The sequence below is a fragment of the Oncorhynchus clarkii genome, chromosome 30 (assembly GCF_045791955.1).
Source record: "Oncorhynchus clarkii lewisi isolate Uvic-CL-2024 chromosome 30, UVic_Ocla_1.0, whole genome shotgun sequence".
NCBI classification, from domain to species: Eukaryota; Metazoa; Chordata; class Actinopteri; order Salmoniformes; family Salmonidae; genus Oncorhynchus; species Oncorhynchus clarkii.
The window spans coordinates 25,856,523-25,874,639 of NC_092176.1; the positions used below are offsets into that span (position 1 = coordinate 25,856,523).

The 18,117-nt window shown below is 48.8% G+C and overlaps 1 protein-coding gene across 2 annotated transcripts in view; it reads left to right on the forward strand.

The window, feature by feature from the left end:
* The window catches only part of LOC139389483 (palmitoyltransferase ZDHHC8B-like), a 125,404-nt gene that overhangs the window by 87,891 nt on the left and 19,396 nt on the right, over positions 1-18,117 (forward strand). For both annotated transcript variants that reach the window (XM_071136308.1, XM_071136309.1), the window contains exons 3-8: positions 272-429; positions 1,502-1,674; positions 2,007-2,109; positions 2,313-2,404; positions 3,382-3,517; positions 3,774-3,891. In XM_071136308.1, coding sequence (XP_070992409.1) covers positions 272-429; positions 1,502-1,674; positions 2,007-2,109; positions 2,313-2,404; positions 3,382-3,517; positions 3,774-3,891 — 780 coding nt within the window. The remainder of the gene's footprint in view (positions 1-271; positions 430-1,501; positions 1,675-2,006; positions 2,110-2,312; positions 2,405-3,381; positions 3,518-3,773; positions 3,892-18,117) is intronic.

Below are 18,117 nucleotides of genomic sequence, written 5' to 3' on the forward strand. Positions count from 1 at the left end.
GATTCATGTTCTGCATTGTTGAGGGAGCTAGCACCTTTTATACCTGCTGTAAACGGTGTATGTGACATGCATTTAATTTAGATTTGATGCCAAAGATGTGGGCTACAAAATGCATATTGTTTATAAAATGTAAATCTGTACAGACAGCTAACCATGGGAGTTAGCTTAATTTAAGTCTACCTCCTGTTGCCCCTGTCAAATGGAATCATAAATCAGATTGTGTGTTTGTGTGTGTACTTGCCTGCTAACATGATCTCTCCCCTTGTGACAGCGGATGAGGATGAGGACAAGGACGATGATTTCCGGGCACCTCTCTACAAGAATGTAGAGATCAAAGGAATTCAGGTCCGGATGAAATGGTGTGCCACCTGTCACTTCTACAGACCGCCCCGCTGCTCTCACTGCAGTGTGTGTGACAACTGTGTGGAGGTAAGACAGACACAGACTGACACACACACACAGACAGACACAGACCGACAGACACCACACTCTAGCCCATTTGTCAGCCGTTGACATTTCAATATGGTGTTAGCCTTGTTTCTATGTGTGACCTCTACAGTTGACTGATGGTATGTGTTCACAGATAAGACCTGTCAATATACTGTGAACAATGTTATGTGGATTGCAATCATGTTATACACCACATCCAAGCAACATTCAGTAAAACAGAAGATTGGTTTCATAACTTGTTGTTTTTCCCATTTGAAGCTCCACTCTCCAGCTGTGTTGCTCTCCCAGTAGCCTACTGATGCGGCTGTGTTGCTCTCCCAGTAGCCTACTGATGCGGCTGTGTTGCTCTCCCAGTAGCCTACTGATGCGGCTGTGTTGCTCTCCCAGTAGCCTACTGATGCGGCTGTGTTGCTCTCCCAGTAGCCTACTGATGCGGCTGTGTTGCTCTCCCAGTAGCCTACTGATGCGGCTGTGTTGCTCTCCCAGTAGCCTACTGATGCGGCTGTGTTGCTCTCCCAGTAGCCTACTGATGCGGCTGTGCACCACTCTTTCATGTACTGTCTATCTCTCCATAAAATAGTTGAAATCTGACTTTGAACTTAAGGTTGTGAGGCAGCCTCCTATATTTCAGTCAAACTACTTACACTGGTTCTGTGTTCTTCAGTAGACGCTCAACCACAATCAAAAACAAAGTCAGCTAAAGTACAGTAGATGTTTCTAAAAACTCTAGAAATCTGACTTATGCAAATCAGAGATTATGGAATTGATTGAAACATCTCTGTGGAGTGTGTGAATACACTGAAGAGCTTTTATCATGTAGTATGATCCTGTTAATTTCCACTCTACCCTATGACCATCTCCTAACACCCATCCATCTCTCTCTGTCTCTTCCCAGGACTTTGACCACCACTGCCCCTGGGTGAACAACTATCTATCCACCATCCTAAACACCTATCTCTCACTCTCTCCTTAGGACTTTGACCACCACTGCCCCTGGGTGAACAACTATCTATCCACCATCCTAAACACCTATCTCTCACTCTCTCCTCAGGACTTTGACCACCACTGCCCCTGGGTGAACAACTGTATCGGGCGTAGGAACTACCGTTACTTCTTCCTGTTCCTGCTGTCGCTAAGCATCCACATGGTGGGCGTGTTCTCCTTCGGCCTGCTGTTTGTGCTGCACCACATGGAGCAGCTGGGCACGTTGCACACCACCGTCACGTATCCTTCCACACTGACGCCAGCCGGGTCTCATTTCACCTTCTATTGTATCAAAACTAGGGCCTTTTGTGGTCTGGTCTGAAGGCCCTGGGGAAAAGTGTGTCTGATCATTAAAATGGACCACCAGAATGGCCCCCTCATTTTCTATGGGTTGACAATCACATCCTTGCAGGTGGATTGTGATAATGTTTGATTGTTGTATAGAGAATATAAAGTAGTTGTCTGAATGGCTCCGTGGCAGCCATACAGTCGTTGGTGACAGCGCAGGTTGGCTTGCAGCTGCTAAAATGGCTCCTAACAACGTTGCGCTCTCCTTTACTACATATATCAAGTCTAGTGGTGATGTGTATAGCAGGGCTCTTCTTCATTCCAGTCATGGGCCTGACAGGCTTCCATATGGTCCTTGTCGCCAGAGGTCGCACCACTAACGAACAGGTGAGAAGGGGCACAGCTAAGAGCGGCTTAACCAGACACACACACACTCACAAACATACAGTACATTCTACCATGTATCACACAGGACACAATATCAGCATTGCAGCTTCACTTGCCAACTCAAATCTGCTAGCTAGTTCTAGCTGTGTGTGTGTTCAGGCCTTGCGTCTTCCCCCATTCTAACAAAGCCTTCTGATCCTCAGGTGACGGGCAAGTTCCGTGGAGGAGTAAATCCCTTCACGCGGGGTTGCTGTGGCAACATCAAGTATGTCCTGTGTGCTCCCCTGGCGCCCAGGTAAGGAGGACATGGTTTCCTACTGTAGGTCAGGGGGTGTGGGTGGTGTGTGGTGGGAGCCGGATAGATGGGCAATAAAAAGTCAGCGGTCACAATCGACCCAGCGTCGTCCGGGTTAGAGGATGGTTTGGCCGGGGGTGCTTTACTTGGCTCATCACGCTCTAGCGACACCTTGTGGTGGGCCCGGTGCCTGCAGTCTGACTTCGGTCGTCATATGAACGGTGTTTCCTCCGACACATTGGTGTGTCTGGCTTCTGGGTTAAGCGAGCAGGAGGACGCATGGCTCGACCTTCACCTCTCCCAAGCCTGTTGGGGAGTTGCAGCAATGAGACAAGATTGTAATCATGAAATTGGGGAGAAAAATATAAATGTTTTTAAAAAAGCTCAGCGGGAACCAAGACCAACGGGGTTGCCATGGTACCTGTTCTGCTGTAGTCATTCTGAGTAGACTGCTGAGATAGAACTGCAGCAATGTCCAAAGAGGTGTGTGTGTGTGTGTGTGTGTGTGTGTGCGTGCGTGCGTGCGTGCGTGCGTGCGTGTGTGTTCGTTCTCTGCCTGGAGGAAGTCACCTATACCCCCAGAGGATGGCTGGGAGAACTGAATCACACAAAAGTTAAGGGGAAATCAAGCACAAACACACATTCAGCAGCCAGACCTCAGAGCCTGATTTAAAGAGACCTTTTGGGAGATATTACACTGATAAAATTAACAGTATACATAGCCACAGATTGACAATACCAAGGTGGAGACTGATACCGTTTTATTATAGTCATCATCCACCATTGAAATCGCCCCCTACTCCCATATAGCCTGAGTCCTAGATCTGTTTGTGCAGTCTTTTCAAATCCTATGTCACTGTCACCTGACAATAACACAGGAGTTGGCAAGACAGTACAAACAGATCTGGGATCTGGGATCTGGGCTAACTCTGGGCTAACTCTCATACGATGAGTCGTCTCTCCTCTCCTCTGTACAGGTACAATGGTGTGGACCCCAGGAAGAAGTCCCCTGTCTCAATCCAACCCCCCTTCATCAGACCAGACCTCTCTGACAGACAGATCAGCATCAAGGTCAGCAACAACGGGATCCACACCAGTATCCTCCAGTCTAAAGTAAGCTTCGGTACATTCAGTAGATACAACAGTCATATTTCTAGTTCCATGTCCTATTCCTGGTTTTATTCCCAGTCCTGTTATCTATATTTCACCGAGCCATCTTTCTAGTCCTCTTCAACTGTACTATTCCCAGCCAGTCCCTTTACCTAACCCTGTCCCCCAGTCATATCCTTTGGCCTATCCCTGGTTCTGTTCCTCCACCTGCCGTTCCTTTTAAGACCACTTTTAACCGCTCGTCATCTCCCCTGTCAAGTCCAAGATCAGTCTGGATGGCCTGGCCGTGGATGACAAAGGCCTAGACACCCAGCCTCCGCTACCTCCCAAAGCAGAACGCTACAACCAGCTGAAGAGCCAGCTGACGTCCAGCCAAGGTAATAATGGGCAATCTATGCAAAGTCATTACGTTCCTCCTCTCTCTCCTCTCTTCTCTCTCTCTCAATTCAATTCAAGGGGCTGTATTGGCATGGGAAACATATGTTAACATTGCCAAAGTAGGTGAGGTAGGTAGAATACAAAAGGGAAATAAATAATAAAAATGAACAGTAAACATTACACTCACAGAAGTTCCAAATTAATGTGTATATATACTGTGTTGTAACGATGTACAAATGGTTAAAGTACAAAAGGGAAAAAGATAAGCATAAATATGGATTATATTTACAATGGTGTTTGTTCTTCACTGGTTGACCTTTTCTTGTGGCAACAGGTCACAAATATTGCTGCTGTGATGGCACACTGTGGTATTTCACCCAGTAGATATGGGAGTTTATCAAAATCGGGTTTGTTTTCAAATATTTTGTGGATCTGTGTAATCTGAGGGAAACGTGTCTCTAATATGGTCATACATTGGGCAGGAAGTTAGGAAGTGCAGCTCAGTTTCCACCTCATTTTGTGGGCAGTGTGCACATAGCCTGTCCTCTCTTGAGAGCCAGGTCTGCCTACGGTGGCCTTTCTCAATAGCAAGGCTATGCTCACTGAGTCTGTACATAGTCAAAGCTTTCCTTAAGTTTGGGTCAGTCACAGTGGTCAGGTATTCTGCCACTGTGTACTCTCTGTTTAGGGACAAATAGCATTCTAGTTTGTGAATACGTGGTCTGACATACGATTATTTGGTAAAAGCCTATTTGACATTTGCTCAGTATATTGTTTTCACTTAGAAAATGTACAAGTCTGTTGTTAATGATAATGCAGAGGATTTTCCCAAGGTTGCTATTGATGCATATCCTACGGAAGTTATTGGGGTCAAATTTGTCTTCACTTTTGTGGATTGGGGTGATCAGTCCTTGCTTCCAAATATTGGGGAAGATGCCAGAGCTAAGGATGATGTTAAAGAGTTTTAGTATAGCCAATTGGAATTTGTTGTCTGTATATTTGATCATTTCATTGAGGATACCATCAACACCACAGGCCTTTTTGGGTTGGATGGGTTTTCTTTTGTCCTGTAGTTCATTCAAGGTAATTGGAGAGTCCAGTGGGTTCTGGTAGTCTTCAATAGTTGATTCTAAGATTTGTATTTGATAATGTATTTGTTTTTGCTGTTTGTTCTTTGTTATAGAGCCAAAAAGATTGGAGAAGTGGTTTACCCATACATCTCCATTTTGGATAGATAATTCTTTGTGTCGTTGTTTGTTTCGTGTTTTCCAATTTTCCCAGAAGTGGTTAGTCTATGGATTCTTTAATTACATTGAGCTGATTTCTGACGTGCTGTTTCTTCTTTTTCCATAGTGTATTTCTGTATTGTTTTAGTTTTTCACCAAAGTGAAGGCGTCGACTTCCCGGTTTTCCGGGTCTCTATGCTTTTGGTTGGACAGGTTTCTCAATTTCTTTCTTAGATTTTGTCATTGTTGTTCATTTTCTTCAGTTTTCTATTTGAAATTTGATAGGGAAGCTGAGAGGTCAAATATACTGTTAAGATTTTCTACTGCCAAGTTTACACCTTCACTATTACAGTGGAACGTTTTACCCAGGAACTTTTCTAAAAGGGATTGAATTTGTTGTTACCTAATTGTATTTTGGTAGGTTTCCAAACTGCATTCCTTCCATCTACAGCATTTCTTAATATTACTCAGTTCCTTTGGCTTTGATGCTTCATGATTGAGTATCGCTCTGTTCAAGTAGACTGTGATTTTGCTGTGGTCTGACTGGGGTGTCAGTGGGCTGACTGTGAACGCTCTGAGAGACTCTGGGTTGAGGTCAGTGATAAAGTAGTCTACAGTACTACTGCCAAGAGATGAGCTATAGGTGTACCTACCATAGGAGTCCCCTCGAAGCCTACCATTGACTAAGTACATACCCAGCATGCGACAGAGCTGCAGGAGTTGTGACCTGTATTTCTTGGTTATGTTGTCATAGTTGTGGCTAGGGGGGCATATGGGGGAAGGAATGCTGTCACCTCCAGGCAGGTGTTTGTACCCCTGTGTGCTGAGGGTGTCAGGTTCTTGTCCAGGTCTGGCATTTAGGTCTCCACAGACTAGTACATGTACCTGGGCCTGGAAATGATTGATTTCCCCCTCCAGGATGGAGAAGCTGTCTGCATTAAAGTATGGGGATTCTAGTGGGGGGATATAGGTAGCACACAGGAGGACATTTTTCTCTGTTAAGATCATTTCCTTTTGAATTTCTAGCCAAATGTAAAATGATCCTGTTTTGATTAATTTAATGGAGTGAGTTCGGTCTGCTCTACCAAATTAGCATATCCCCTGAGTCCCTTCCCTGTTTCACACCTGGTTGCTTGGTGGATGGGACTACCAGCTCTCTGTAACCTAGAGGGCAACCAGTCTCCTCTTTACCAGGTTTCTTGTAGGATGACAATGTCTGTATTTCCGATTTCTTTAATGAAGTCCAGTTTCCTGCTCTTTAGGCCAAAGGCAGATGACCTCAGGCCTTGGATATTCCAGGATGAGATAGTGAAGGCTTTGTGGTCCATAAAGTGTCCAATGTTGTTGGTCATGTGGTTTGGCCCCAGACCAGTAAGTAGCCTGGTTCCTCTCTAGGTTTCTTCCTAGGTTTTGGCCTTTCTAGGGAGTTTTTCCTAGCCACCGTGCTTCTACACCTGCATTGCTTGCTGTTTGGGGTTTTAGGCTGGGTTTCTGTACAGCACTTTGAGATATCAGCTGATGTACGAAGGGCTATATAAATAAATTTGATTTGATTTTGATTTTGATTTGTGAGCAGAGCCTGTTGAGCATCTGGTACATGCCATTGGCTTGGGCTAGTGTAAGAGTGGGGGTTGGGCCTGGTCATAGAGGCTGTTCAAGTCCATGGTGGAGTGGTGGGCCAGGAAAACATTTGGTTTTGAGGCACAGTCACGGGAAATGCTTGCGTTTACCTGCTGTGTGGTAGCAGGGTGTAAGTATTTTTGTGGTAGCAGGGTGGAGATAACCACTTGTGCGTTGGGGAAAGTAGAAGAAGCTTTTTCAATCACTCCCTTCAGTGTTGTGGCCAACCTTTCCTGCTGGGCTCTCAGGTCGTTTGTGCCTGTGTGTATTATTATGTGGCTAGGTGAACCTAGTTGGTCCTCAGACAGTAGGTCTAGGGTGCGCTGGGTGTTTGGACACCAGAGTTTAGACACACTATGTATGGGAAAACGTTTTTTTTTCTTGTATATATTTCCCATTTGAGTCCATAAGGAGTATAATCTGTGCCTTGTGTTTGTCCTCAGTTGGTGTGTGTGTGTGTGTGTGTGTGTGTGTGTGTGGGGGGCTGACGTGGGGGGTGCTCAGAGCGGGTGAGATCCCCTGGGCATGGGGTTCTTCATTTGTCTGTTCTGCCTGATGTCGACACTATGGCCAGGGTCTGGGGAAGACTGTTCTGCTGTGGTGTCGAGACTTTTGTCGGGAGCTGAGGTGGGCTGTTCTGCTGGCTTATTTGTGGGGGTGGCCACCTCTTGAGTGGGTTGTTCTCTGTCACACGCCATCCCCCTCAACCTCTCCTCCCGCAGCCTGATCCTCTCCTCTAGTGGTCTGTTCTTCTCCTGCTCTTTCTTTTTATATTGTTGAAGTTGTCTCGCCACAGTCCAGAGTGCAGATATGTCTCTTTCCACCTCCAGCTCTCCGGGTCTGGTTAAGAGGGTGTTGTTGTGCTGGAATGTTGTCTGGGTCTGTGCTGACTGGAGTGTAAACACCTGCTGTTCCAGCTCCACCTGCCTTACCTCCAGCTGGGTAAATGTATCCTTCATTTCAATGGGGGGGGTAGTACTCTGTGCTGGGAGGTTGACTTTCCGCTTGGGGTTGCTCGTCTGTGGGGTTGTATAATGAAGAGGTCTGGTCTGACCCGCTCGGGGTGTGGGCATCTTTCTCAAGGGAGAGCTTCTCCTGATTCTTTGATTAGGTGAAAGTCCAGCTGAAGCTGTTTGGGGTTGCCCTGTACCATTACTGTTCCAGATTTATAGAGATTGAATTAGCTGACTCAGAGCCCTCGTTGTCTAGTATCCTGAGTTTCCACCCCTCGTTAACACCACCTCTCTTAAGAGGGGTAGTGTGCTAATATAGCCCTGTTCCATGCCAGGGGATGGTCTGTGTGGAAGATGAGGTTGACCTGTACCTTAACAGAGGGGTAGTGTGCTAATATAGCCCTGTTCCATGCCAGGGGATGGTCTGTGTGGAAGATGAGGTTGACCTGTACCTTAACAGAGGGGTAGTGTGTTAGTGTAGCCCTGTTCCATGCCAGGGGATGGTCTGTGTGGAAGATGAGGTTGACCTGTACCTTAACAGAGGGGTAGTGTGCTAATATAGCCCTGTTCCATGCCAGGGGATGGTCTGTGTGGAAGATGAGGTTGACCTGTACCTTAACAGAGGGGTAGTGTGTTAGTGTAGCCCTGTTCCATGCCAGGGGATGGTCTGTGTGGAAGATGAGGTTGACCTGTACCTTAACAGAGGGGTAGTGTGCTAATATAGCCCTGTTCCATGCCAGGGGATGGTCTGTGTGGAAGATGAGGTTGACCTGTACCTTAACAGAGGGGTAGTGTGTTAATATAGCCCTGTTCCATGCCAGGGGATGGTCTGTGTGGAAGATGAGGTTGACCTGTACCTTAACAGAGGGGTAGTGTGATAATATAGCCCTGTTCCATGCCAGGGGATGGTCTGTGTGGAAGATGAGGTTGACCTGTACCTTAACAGAGGGGTAGTGTGTTAGTGTAGCACTGTGCCATGCCAGGGGAGGGTCTGTGTGGAAGATGAGGTTGACCTGTACCTTAACAGAGGGGTAGTGTGCTAATATAGCCCTGTTCCATGCCAGGGGATGGTCTGTGTGGAAGATGAGGTTGACCTGTACCTTAACAGAGGGGTAGTGTGTTAATATAGCCCTGTTCCATGCCAGGGGATGGTCTGTGTGGAAGATGAGGTTGACCTGTACCTTAACAGAGGGGTAGTGTGATAATATAGCCCTGTTCCATGCCAGGGGATGGTCTGTGTGGAAGATGAGGTTGACCTGTACCTTAACAGAGGGGTAGTGTGTTAGTGTAGCACTGTGCCATGCCAGGGGAGGGTCTGTGTGGAAGATGAGGTTGACCTGTACCTTAACAGAGGGGTAGTGTGTTAGTGTAGCACTGTGCCATGCCAGGGGAGGGTCTGTGTGGAAGATGAGGTTGACCTGTACCTTAACAGAGGGGTAGTGTGTTAGTGTAGCCCTGTTCCATGCCAGGGGATGGTCTGTGTGGAAGATGAGGTTGACCTGTACCTTAACAGAGGGGTAGTGTGTTAGTGTAGCACTGTGCCATGCCAGGGGAGGGTCTGTGTGGAAGATGAGGTTGACCTGTACCTTAACAGAGGGGTAGTGTGCTAATATAGCCCTGTTCCATGCCAGGGGATGGTCTGTGTGGAAGATGAGGTTGACCTGTACCTTAACAGAGGGGTAGTGTGTTAATATAGCCCTGTTCCATGCCAGGGGATGGTCTGTGTGGAAGATGAGGTTGACCTGTACCTTAACAGAGGGGTAGTGTGATAATATAGCCCTGTTCCATGCCAGGGGATGGTCTGTGTGGAAGATGAGGTTGACCTGTACCTTAACAGAGGGGTAGTGTGCTAATATAGCCCTGTTCCATGCCAGGGGATGGTCTGTGTGGAAGATGAGGTTGACCTGTACCTTAACAGAGGGGTAGTGTGTTAGTGTAGCACTGTGCCATGCCAGGGGATGGTCTGTGTGGAAGATGAGGTTGACCTGTACCTTAACAGAGGGGTAGTGTGCTAATATAGCCCTGTTCCATGCCAGGGGATGGTCTGTGTGGAAGATGAGGTTGACCTGTACCTTAACAGAGGGGTAGTGTGTTAGTGTAGCACTGTGCCATGCCAGGGGAGGGTCTGTGTGGAAGATGAGGTTGACCTGTACCTTAACAGAGGGGTAGTGTGCTAATATAGCCCTGTTCCATGCCAGGGGATGGTCTGTGTGGAAGATGAGGTTGACCTGTACCTTAACAGAGGGGTAGTGTGTTAGTGTAGCACTGTGCCATGCCAGGGGAGGGTCTGTGTGGAAGATGAGGTTGACCTGTACCTTAACAGAGGGGTAGTGTGTTAGTGTAGCACTGTTCCATGCCAGGGGATGGTCTGTGTGGAAGATGAGGTTGACCTGTACCTTAACAGAGGGGTAGTGTGCTAATATAGCCCTGTTCCATGCCAGGGGATGGTCTGTGTGGAAGATGAGGTTGACCTGTACCTTAACAGAGGGGTAGTGTGTTAGTGTAGCCCTGTTCCATGCCAGGGGATGGTCTGTGTGGAAGATGAGGTTGACCTGTACCTTAACAGAGGGGTAGTGTGCTAATATAGCCCTGTTCCATGCCAGGGGATGGTCTGTGTGGAAGATGAGGTTGACCTGTACCTTAACAGAGGGGTAGTGTGTTAATATAGCCCTGTTCCATGCCAGGGGATGGTCTGTGTGGAAGATGAGGTTGACCTGTACCTTAACAGAGGGGTAGTGTGATAATATAGCCCTGTTCCATGCCAGGGGATGGTCTGTGTGGAAGATGAGGTTGACCTGTACCTTAACAGAGGGGTAGTGTGTTAGTGTAGCACTGTGCCATGCCAGGGGAGGGTCTGTGTGGAAGATGAGGTTGACCTGTACCTTAACAGAGGGGTAGTGTGTTAGTGTAGCCCTGTTCCATGCCAGGGGATGGTCTGTGTGGAAGATGAGGTTGACCTGTACCTTAACAGAGGGGTAGTGTGCTAATATAGCCCTGTTCCATGCCAGGGGATGGTCTGTGTGGAAGATGAGGTTGACCTGTACCTTAACAGAGGGGTAGTGTGTTAATATAGCCCTGTTCCATGCCAGGGGATGGTCTGTGTGGAAGATGAGGTTGACCTGTACCTTAACAGAGGGGTAGTGTGATAATATAGCCCTGTTCCATGCCAGGGGATGGTCTGTGTGGAAGATGAGGTTGACCTGTACCTTAACAGAGGGGTAGTGTGTTAGTGTAGCACTGTGCCATGCCAGGGGAGGGTCTGTGTGGAAGATGAGGTTGACCTGTACCTTAACAGAGGGGTAGTGTGCTAATATAGCCCTGTTCCATGCCAGGGGATGGTCTGTGTGGAAGATGAGGTTGACCTGTACCTTAACAGAGGGGTAGTGTGTTAATATAGCCCTGTTCCATGCCAGGGGATGGTCTGTGTGGAAGATGAGGTTGACCTGTACCTTAACAGAGGGGTAGTGTGATAATATAGCCCTGTTCCATGCCAGGGGATGGTCTGTGTGGAAGATGAGGTTGACCTGTACCTTAACAGAGGGGTAGTGTGTTAGTGTAGCACTGTGCCATGCCAGGGGAGGGTCTGTGTGGAAGATGAGGTTGACCTGTACCTTAACAGAGGGGTAGTGTGTTAGTGTAGCACTGTGCCATGCCAGGGGAGGGTCTGTGTGGAAGATGAGGTTGACCTGTACCTTAACAGAGGGGTAGTGTGTTAGTGTAGCCCTGTTCCATGCCAGGGGATGGTCTGTGTGGAAGATGAGGTTGACCTGTACCTTAACAGAGGGGTAGTGTGTTAGTGTAGCACTGTGCCATGCCAGGGGAGGGTCTGTGTGGAAGATGAGGTTGACCTGTACCTTAACAGAGGGGTAGTGTGCTAATATAGCCATGTTCCATGCCAGGGGATGGTCTGTGTGGAAGATGAGGTTGACCTGTACCTTAACAGAGGGGTAGTGTGTTAATATAGCCCTGTTCCATGCCAGGGGATGGTCTGTGTGGAAGATGAGGTTGACCTGTACCTTAACAGAGGGGTAGTGTGATAATATAGCCCTGTTCCATGCCAGGGGATGGTCTGTGTGGAAGATGAGGTTGACCTGTACCTTAACAGAGGGGTAGTGTGCTAATATAGCCCTGTTCCATGCCAGGGGATGGTCTGTGTGGAAGATGAGGTTGACCTGTACCTTAACAGAGGGGTAGTGTGTTAGTGTAGCACTGTGCCATGCCAGGGGATGGTCTGTGTGGAAGATGAGGTTGACCTGTACCTTAACAGAGGGGTAGTGTGTTAATATAGCCCTGTTCCATGCCAGGGGATGGTCTGTGTGGAAGATGAGGTTGACCTGTACCTTAACAGAGGGGTAGTGTGTTAGTGTAGCACTGTGCCATGCCAGGGGAGGGTCTGTGTGGAAGATGAGGTTGACCTGTACCTTAACAGAGGGGTAGTGTGCTAATATAGCCCTGTTCCATGCCAGGGGATGGTCTGTGTGGAAGATGAGGTTGACCTGTACCTTAACAGAGGGGTAGTGTGTTAGTGTAGCACTGTGCCATGCCAGGGGAGGGTCTGTGTGGAAGATGAGGTTGACCTGTACCTTAACAGAGGGGTAGTGTGTTAGTGTAGCACTGTTCCATGCCAGGGGATGGTCTGTGTGGAAGATGAGGTTGACCTGTACCTTAACAGAGGGGTAGTGTGATAATATAGCCCTGTTCCATGCCAGGGGAGGGTCTGTGTGGAAGATGAGGTTGAGGGGTAGTGTGATAATATAGCCCTGTTCCATGCCAGGGGAGGGTCTGTGTGGAAGATGAGGTTGACCTGTACCTTAACAGAGGGGTAGTGTGATAATATAGCCCTGTTCCATGCCAGGGGATGGTCTGTGTGGAAGATGAGGTTGACCTGTACCTTAACAGAGGGGTAGTGTGATAATATAGCCCTGTTCCATGCCAGGGGAGGGTCTGTGTGGAAGATGAGGTTGACCTGTACCTTAACAGAGGGGTAGTGTGATAATATAGCACTGTTCCATGCCAGGGGATGGTCTGTGTGGAAGATGAGGTTGACCTGTACCTTAACAGAGGGGTAGTGTGATAATATAGCCCTGTTCCATGCCAGGGGATGGTCTGTGTGGAAGATGAGGTTGACCTGTACCTTAACAGAGGGGTAGTGTGTTAATATAGCCCTGTTCCATGCCAGGGGATGGTCTGTGTGGAAGATGAGGTTGACCTGTACCTTAACAGAGGGGTAGTGTGATAATATAGCACTGTTCCATGCCAGGGGATGGTCTGTGTGGAAGATGAGGTTGACCTGTACCTTAACAGAGGGGTAGTGTGTTAATATAGCCCTGTTCCATGCCAGGGGATGGTCTGTGTGGAAGATGAGGTTGACCTGTACCTTAACAGAGGGGTAGTGTGTTAGTGTAGCACTGTTCCATGCCAGGGGATGGTCTGTGTGGAAGATGAGGTTGACCTGTACCTTAACAGAGGGGTAGTGTGTTAGTGTAGCACTGTTCCATGCCAGGGGATGGTCTGTGTGGAAGATGAGGTTGACCTGTACCTTAACAGAGGGGTAGTGTGTTAGTGTAGCACTGTTCCATGCCAGGGGATGGTCTGTGTGGAAGATGAGGTTGACCTGTACCTTAACAGAGGGGTAGTGTGTTAGTGTAGCACTGTTCCATGCCAGGGGATGGTCTGTGTGGAAGATGAGGTTGACCTGTACCTTAACAGAGGGGTAGTGTGTTAGTGTAGCACTGTTCCATGCCAGGGGATGGTCTGTGTGGAAGATGAGGTTGACCTGTACCTTAACAGAGGGGTAGTGTGTTAGTGTAGCACTGTTCCATGCCAGGGGATGGTCTGTGTGGAAGATGAGGTTGACCTGTACCTTAACAGAGGGGTAGTGTGTTAGTGTAGCACTGTTCCATGCCAGGGGATGGTCTGTGTGGAAGATGAGGTTGACCTGTACCTTAACAGAGGGGTAGTGTGTTAGTGTAGCACTGTTCCATGCCAGGGGATGGTCTGTGTGGAAGATGAGGTTGACCTGTACCTTAACAGAGGGGTAGTGTGTTAGTGTAGCACTGTTCCATGCCAGGGGATGGTCTGTGTGGAAGATGAGGTTGACCTGTACCTTAACAGAGGGGTAGTGTGTTAGTGTAGCACTGTTCCATGCCAGGGGATGGTCTGTGTGGAAGATGAGGTTGACCTGTACCTTAACAGAGGGGTAGTGTGTTAGTGTAGCACTGTGCCATGCCAGGGGAGGGTCTGTGTGGAAGATGAGGTTGACCTGTACCTTAACAGAGGGGTAGTGTGTTAGTGTAGCACTGTGCCATGCCAGGGGATGGTCTGTGTGGAAGATGAGGTTGACCTGTACCTTAACAGAGGGGTAGTGTGTTAGTGTAGCACTGTGCCATGCCAGGGGATGGTCTGTGTGGAAGATGAGGTTGACCTGTACCTTAACAGAGGGGTAGTGTGTTAGTGTAGCACTGTGCCATGCCAGGGGATGGTCTGTGTGGAAGATGAGGTTGACCTGTACCTTAACAGAGGGGTAGTGTGTTAGTGTAGCACTGTGCCATGCCAGGGGATGGTCTGTGTGGAAGATGAGGTTGACCTGTACCTTAACAGAGGGGTAGTGTGTTAATATAGCACTGTGCCATGCCAGGGGATGGTCTGTGTGGAAGATGAGGTTGACCTGTACCTTAACAGAGGGGTAGTGTGTTAGTGTAGCACTGTGCCATGCCAGGGGATGGTCTGTGTGGAAGATGAGGTTGACCTGTACCTTAACAGAGGGGTAGTGTGTTAGTGTAGCACTGTGCCATGCCAGGGGAGGGTCTGTGTGGAAGATGAGGTTGACCTGTACCTTAACAGAGGGGTAGTGTGATACTGTAGCACTGTGCCATGCCAGGGGAGGGTCTGTGTGGAAGATGAGGTTGACCTGTACCTTAACAGAGGGGTAGTGTGATAATATAGCCCTGTGCCATGCCAGGGGAGGGTCTGTGTGGAAGATGAGGTTGACCTGTACCTTAACAGAGGGGTAGTGTGATAATATAGCCCTGTGCCCTGCCAGGGGAGGGTCTGTGTGGAAGATGAGGTTGACCTGTACCTTAACAGAGGGGTAGTGTGTTAGTAATATAGCCCTGTGCCCTGCCAGGGGAGGGTCTGTGTGGAAGATGAGGTTGACCTGTACCTTAACAGAGGGGTAGTGTGATAATATAGCCCTGTGCCCTGCCAGGGGATGGTCTGTGTGGAAGATGAGGTTGACCTGTACCTTAACAGAGGGGTAGTGTGTTAGTGTAGCACTGTTCCATGCCAGGGGAGGGTCTGTGTGGAAGATGAGGTTGACCTGTACCTTAACAGAGGGGTAGTGTGCTAATATAGCACTGTTCCATGCCAGGGGAGGGTCTGTGTGGAAGATGAGGTTGACCTGTACCTTAACAGAGGGGTAGTGTGTTAGTGTAGCACTGTTCCATGCCAGGGGATGGTCTGTGTGGAAGATGAGGTTGACCTGTGCACTGTTCCATGCCAGGGGAGGGTCTGTGTGGAAGATGAGGTTGACCTGTACCTTAACAGAGGGGTAGTGTGTTAGTGTAGCACTGTTCCATGCCAGGGGAGGGTCTGTGTGGAAGATGAGGTTGACCTGTACCTTAACAGAGGGGTAGTGTGCTAATATAGCACTGTTCCATGCCAGGGGATGGTCTGTGTGGAAGATGAGGTTGACCTGTACCTTAACAGAGGGGTAGTGTGTTAGTGTAGCACTGTTCCATGCCAGGGGATGGTCTGTGTGGAAGATGAGGTTGACCTGTACCTTAACAGAGGGGTAGTGTGTTAGTGTAGCACTGTTCCATGCCAGGGGATGGTCTGTGTGGAAGATGAGGTTGACCTGTACCTTAACAGAGGGGTAGTGTGTTAGTGTAGCACTGTTCCATGCCAGGGGATGGTCTGTGTGGAAGATGAGGTTGACCTGTACCTTAACAGAGGGGTAGTGTGTTAGTGTAGCACTGTTCCATGCCAGGGGATGGTCTGTGTGGAAGATGAGGTTGACCTGTACCTTAACAGAGGGGTAGTGTGTTAGTGTAGCACTGTTCCATGCCAGGGGATGGTCTGTGTGGAAGATGAGGTTGACCTGTACCTTAACAGAGGGGTAGTGTGTTAGTGTAGCACTGTTCCATGCCAGGGGATGGTCTGTGTGGAAGATGAGGTTGACCTGTACCTTAACAGAGGGGTAGTGTGTTAGTGTAGCACTGTTCCATGCCAGGGGATGGTCTGTGTGGAAGATGAGGTTGACCTGTACCTTAACAGAGGGGTAGTGTGTTAGTGTAGCACTGTTCCATGCCAGGGGATGGTCTGTGTGGAAGATGAGGTTGACCTGTACCTTAACAGAGGGGTAGTGTGTTAGTGTAGCACTGTTCCATGCCAGGGGATGGTCTGTGTGGAAGATGAGGTTGACCTGTACCTTAACAGAGGGGTAGTGTGTTAGTGTAGCACTGTTCCATGCCAGGGGATGGTCTGTGTGGAAGATGAGGTTGACCTGTACCTTAACAGAGGGGTAGTGTGTTAGTGTAGCACTGTTCCATGCCAGGGGATGGTCTGTGTGGAAGATGAGGTTGACCTGTACCTTAACAGAGGGGTAGTGTGTTAGTGTAGCACTGTGCCATGCCAGGGGATGGTCTGTGTGGAAGATGAGGTTGACCTGTACCTTAACAGAGGGGTAGTGTGTTAGTGTAGCACTGTTCCATGCCAGGGGATGGTCTGTGTGGAAGATGAGGTTGACCTGTACCTTAACAGAGGGGTAGTGTGTTAGTGTAGCACTGTTCCATGCCAGGGGATGGTCTGTGTGGAAGATGAGGTTGACCTGTACCTTAACAGAGGGGTAGTGTGTTAGTGTAGCACTGTGCCATGCCAGGGGATGGTCTGTGTGGAAGATGAGGTTGACCTGTACCTTAACAGAGGGGTAGTGTGTTAGTGTAGCACTGTGCCATGCCAGGGGATGGTCTGTGTGGAAGATGAGGTTGACCTGTACCTTAACAGAGGGGTAGTGTGTTAGTGTAGCACTGTGCCATGCCAGGGGATGGTCTGTGTGGAAGATGAGGTTGACCTGTACCTTAACAGAGGGGTAGTGTGTTAGTGTAGCACTGTTCCATGCCAGGGGAGGGTCTGTGTGGAAGATGAGGTTGACCTGTACCTTAACAGAGGGGTAGTGTGTTAATATAGCACTGTGCCATGCCAGGGGAGGGTCTGTGTGGAAGATGAGGTTGACCTGTACCTTAACAGAGGGGTAGTGTGATAATATAGCCCTGTGCCCTGCCAGGGGATGGTCTGTGTGGAAGATGAGGTTGACCTGTACCTTAACAGAGGGGTAGTGTGATAATATAGCCCTGTGCCCTGCCAGGGGAGGGTCTGTGTGGAAGATGAGGTTGACCTGTACCTTAACAGAGGGGTAGTGTGTTAGTGTAGCACTGTTCCATGCCAGGGGAGGGTCTGTGTGGAAGATGAGGTTGACCTGTACCTTAACAGAGGGGTAGTGTGCTAATATAGCACTGTTCCATGCCAGGGGAGGGTCTGTGTGGAAGATGAGGTTGACCTGTACCTTAACAGAGGGGTAGTGTGATAATATAGCCCTGTGCCCTGCCAGGGGATGGTCTGTGTGGAAGATGAGGTTGACCTGTACCTTAACAGAGGGGTAGTGTGTTAGTGTATAGCACTGTTCCATGCCAGGGGAGGGTCTGTGTGGAAGATGAGGTTGACCTGTACCTTAACAGAGGGGTAGTGTGCTAATATAGCACTGTTCCCTGCCAGGGGATGGTCTGTGTGGAAGATGAGGTTGACCTGTACCTTAACAGAGGGGTAGTGTGTTAGTGTAGCACTGTTCCATGCCAGGGGAGGGTCTGTGTGGAAGATGAGGTTGACCTGTACCTTAACAGAGGGGTAGTGTGTTAGTGTAGCACTGTTCCATGCCAGGGGAGGGTCTGTGTGGAAGATGAGGTTGACCTGTACCTTAACAGAGGGGTAGTGTGCTAATATAGCCCTGTTCCATGCCAGGGGATGGTCTGTGTGGAAGATGAGGTTGACCTGTACCTTAACAGAGGGGTAGTGTGTTAGTGTAGCACTGTTCCATGCCAGGGGAGGGTCTGTGTGGAAGATGAGGTTGACCTGTACCTTAACAGAGGGGTAGTGTGTTAATATAGCACTGTTCCATGCCAGGGGATGGTCTGTGTGGAAGATGAGGTTGACCTGTACCTTAACAGAGGGGTAGTGTGTTAGTGTAGCACTGTTCCATGCCAGGGGATGGTCTGTGTGGAAGATGAGGTTGACCTGTACCTTAACAGAGGGGTAGTGTGTTAGTGTAGCACTGTTCCATGCCAGGGGAGGGTCTGTGTGGAAGATGAGGTTGACCTGTACCTTAACAGAGGGGTAGTGTGATAATATAGCCCTGTTCCATGCCAGGGGATGG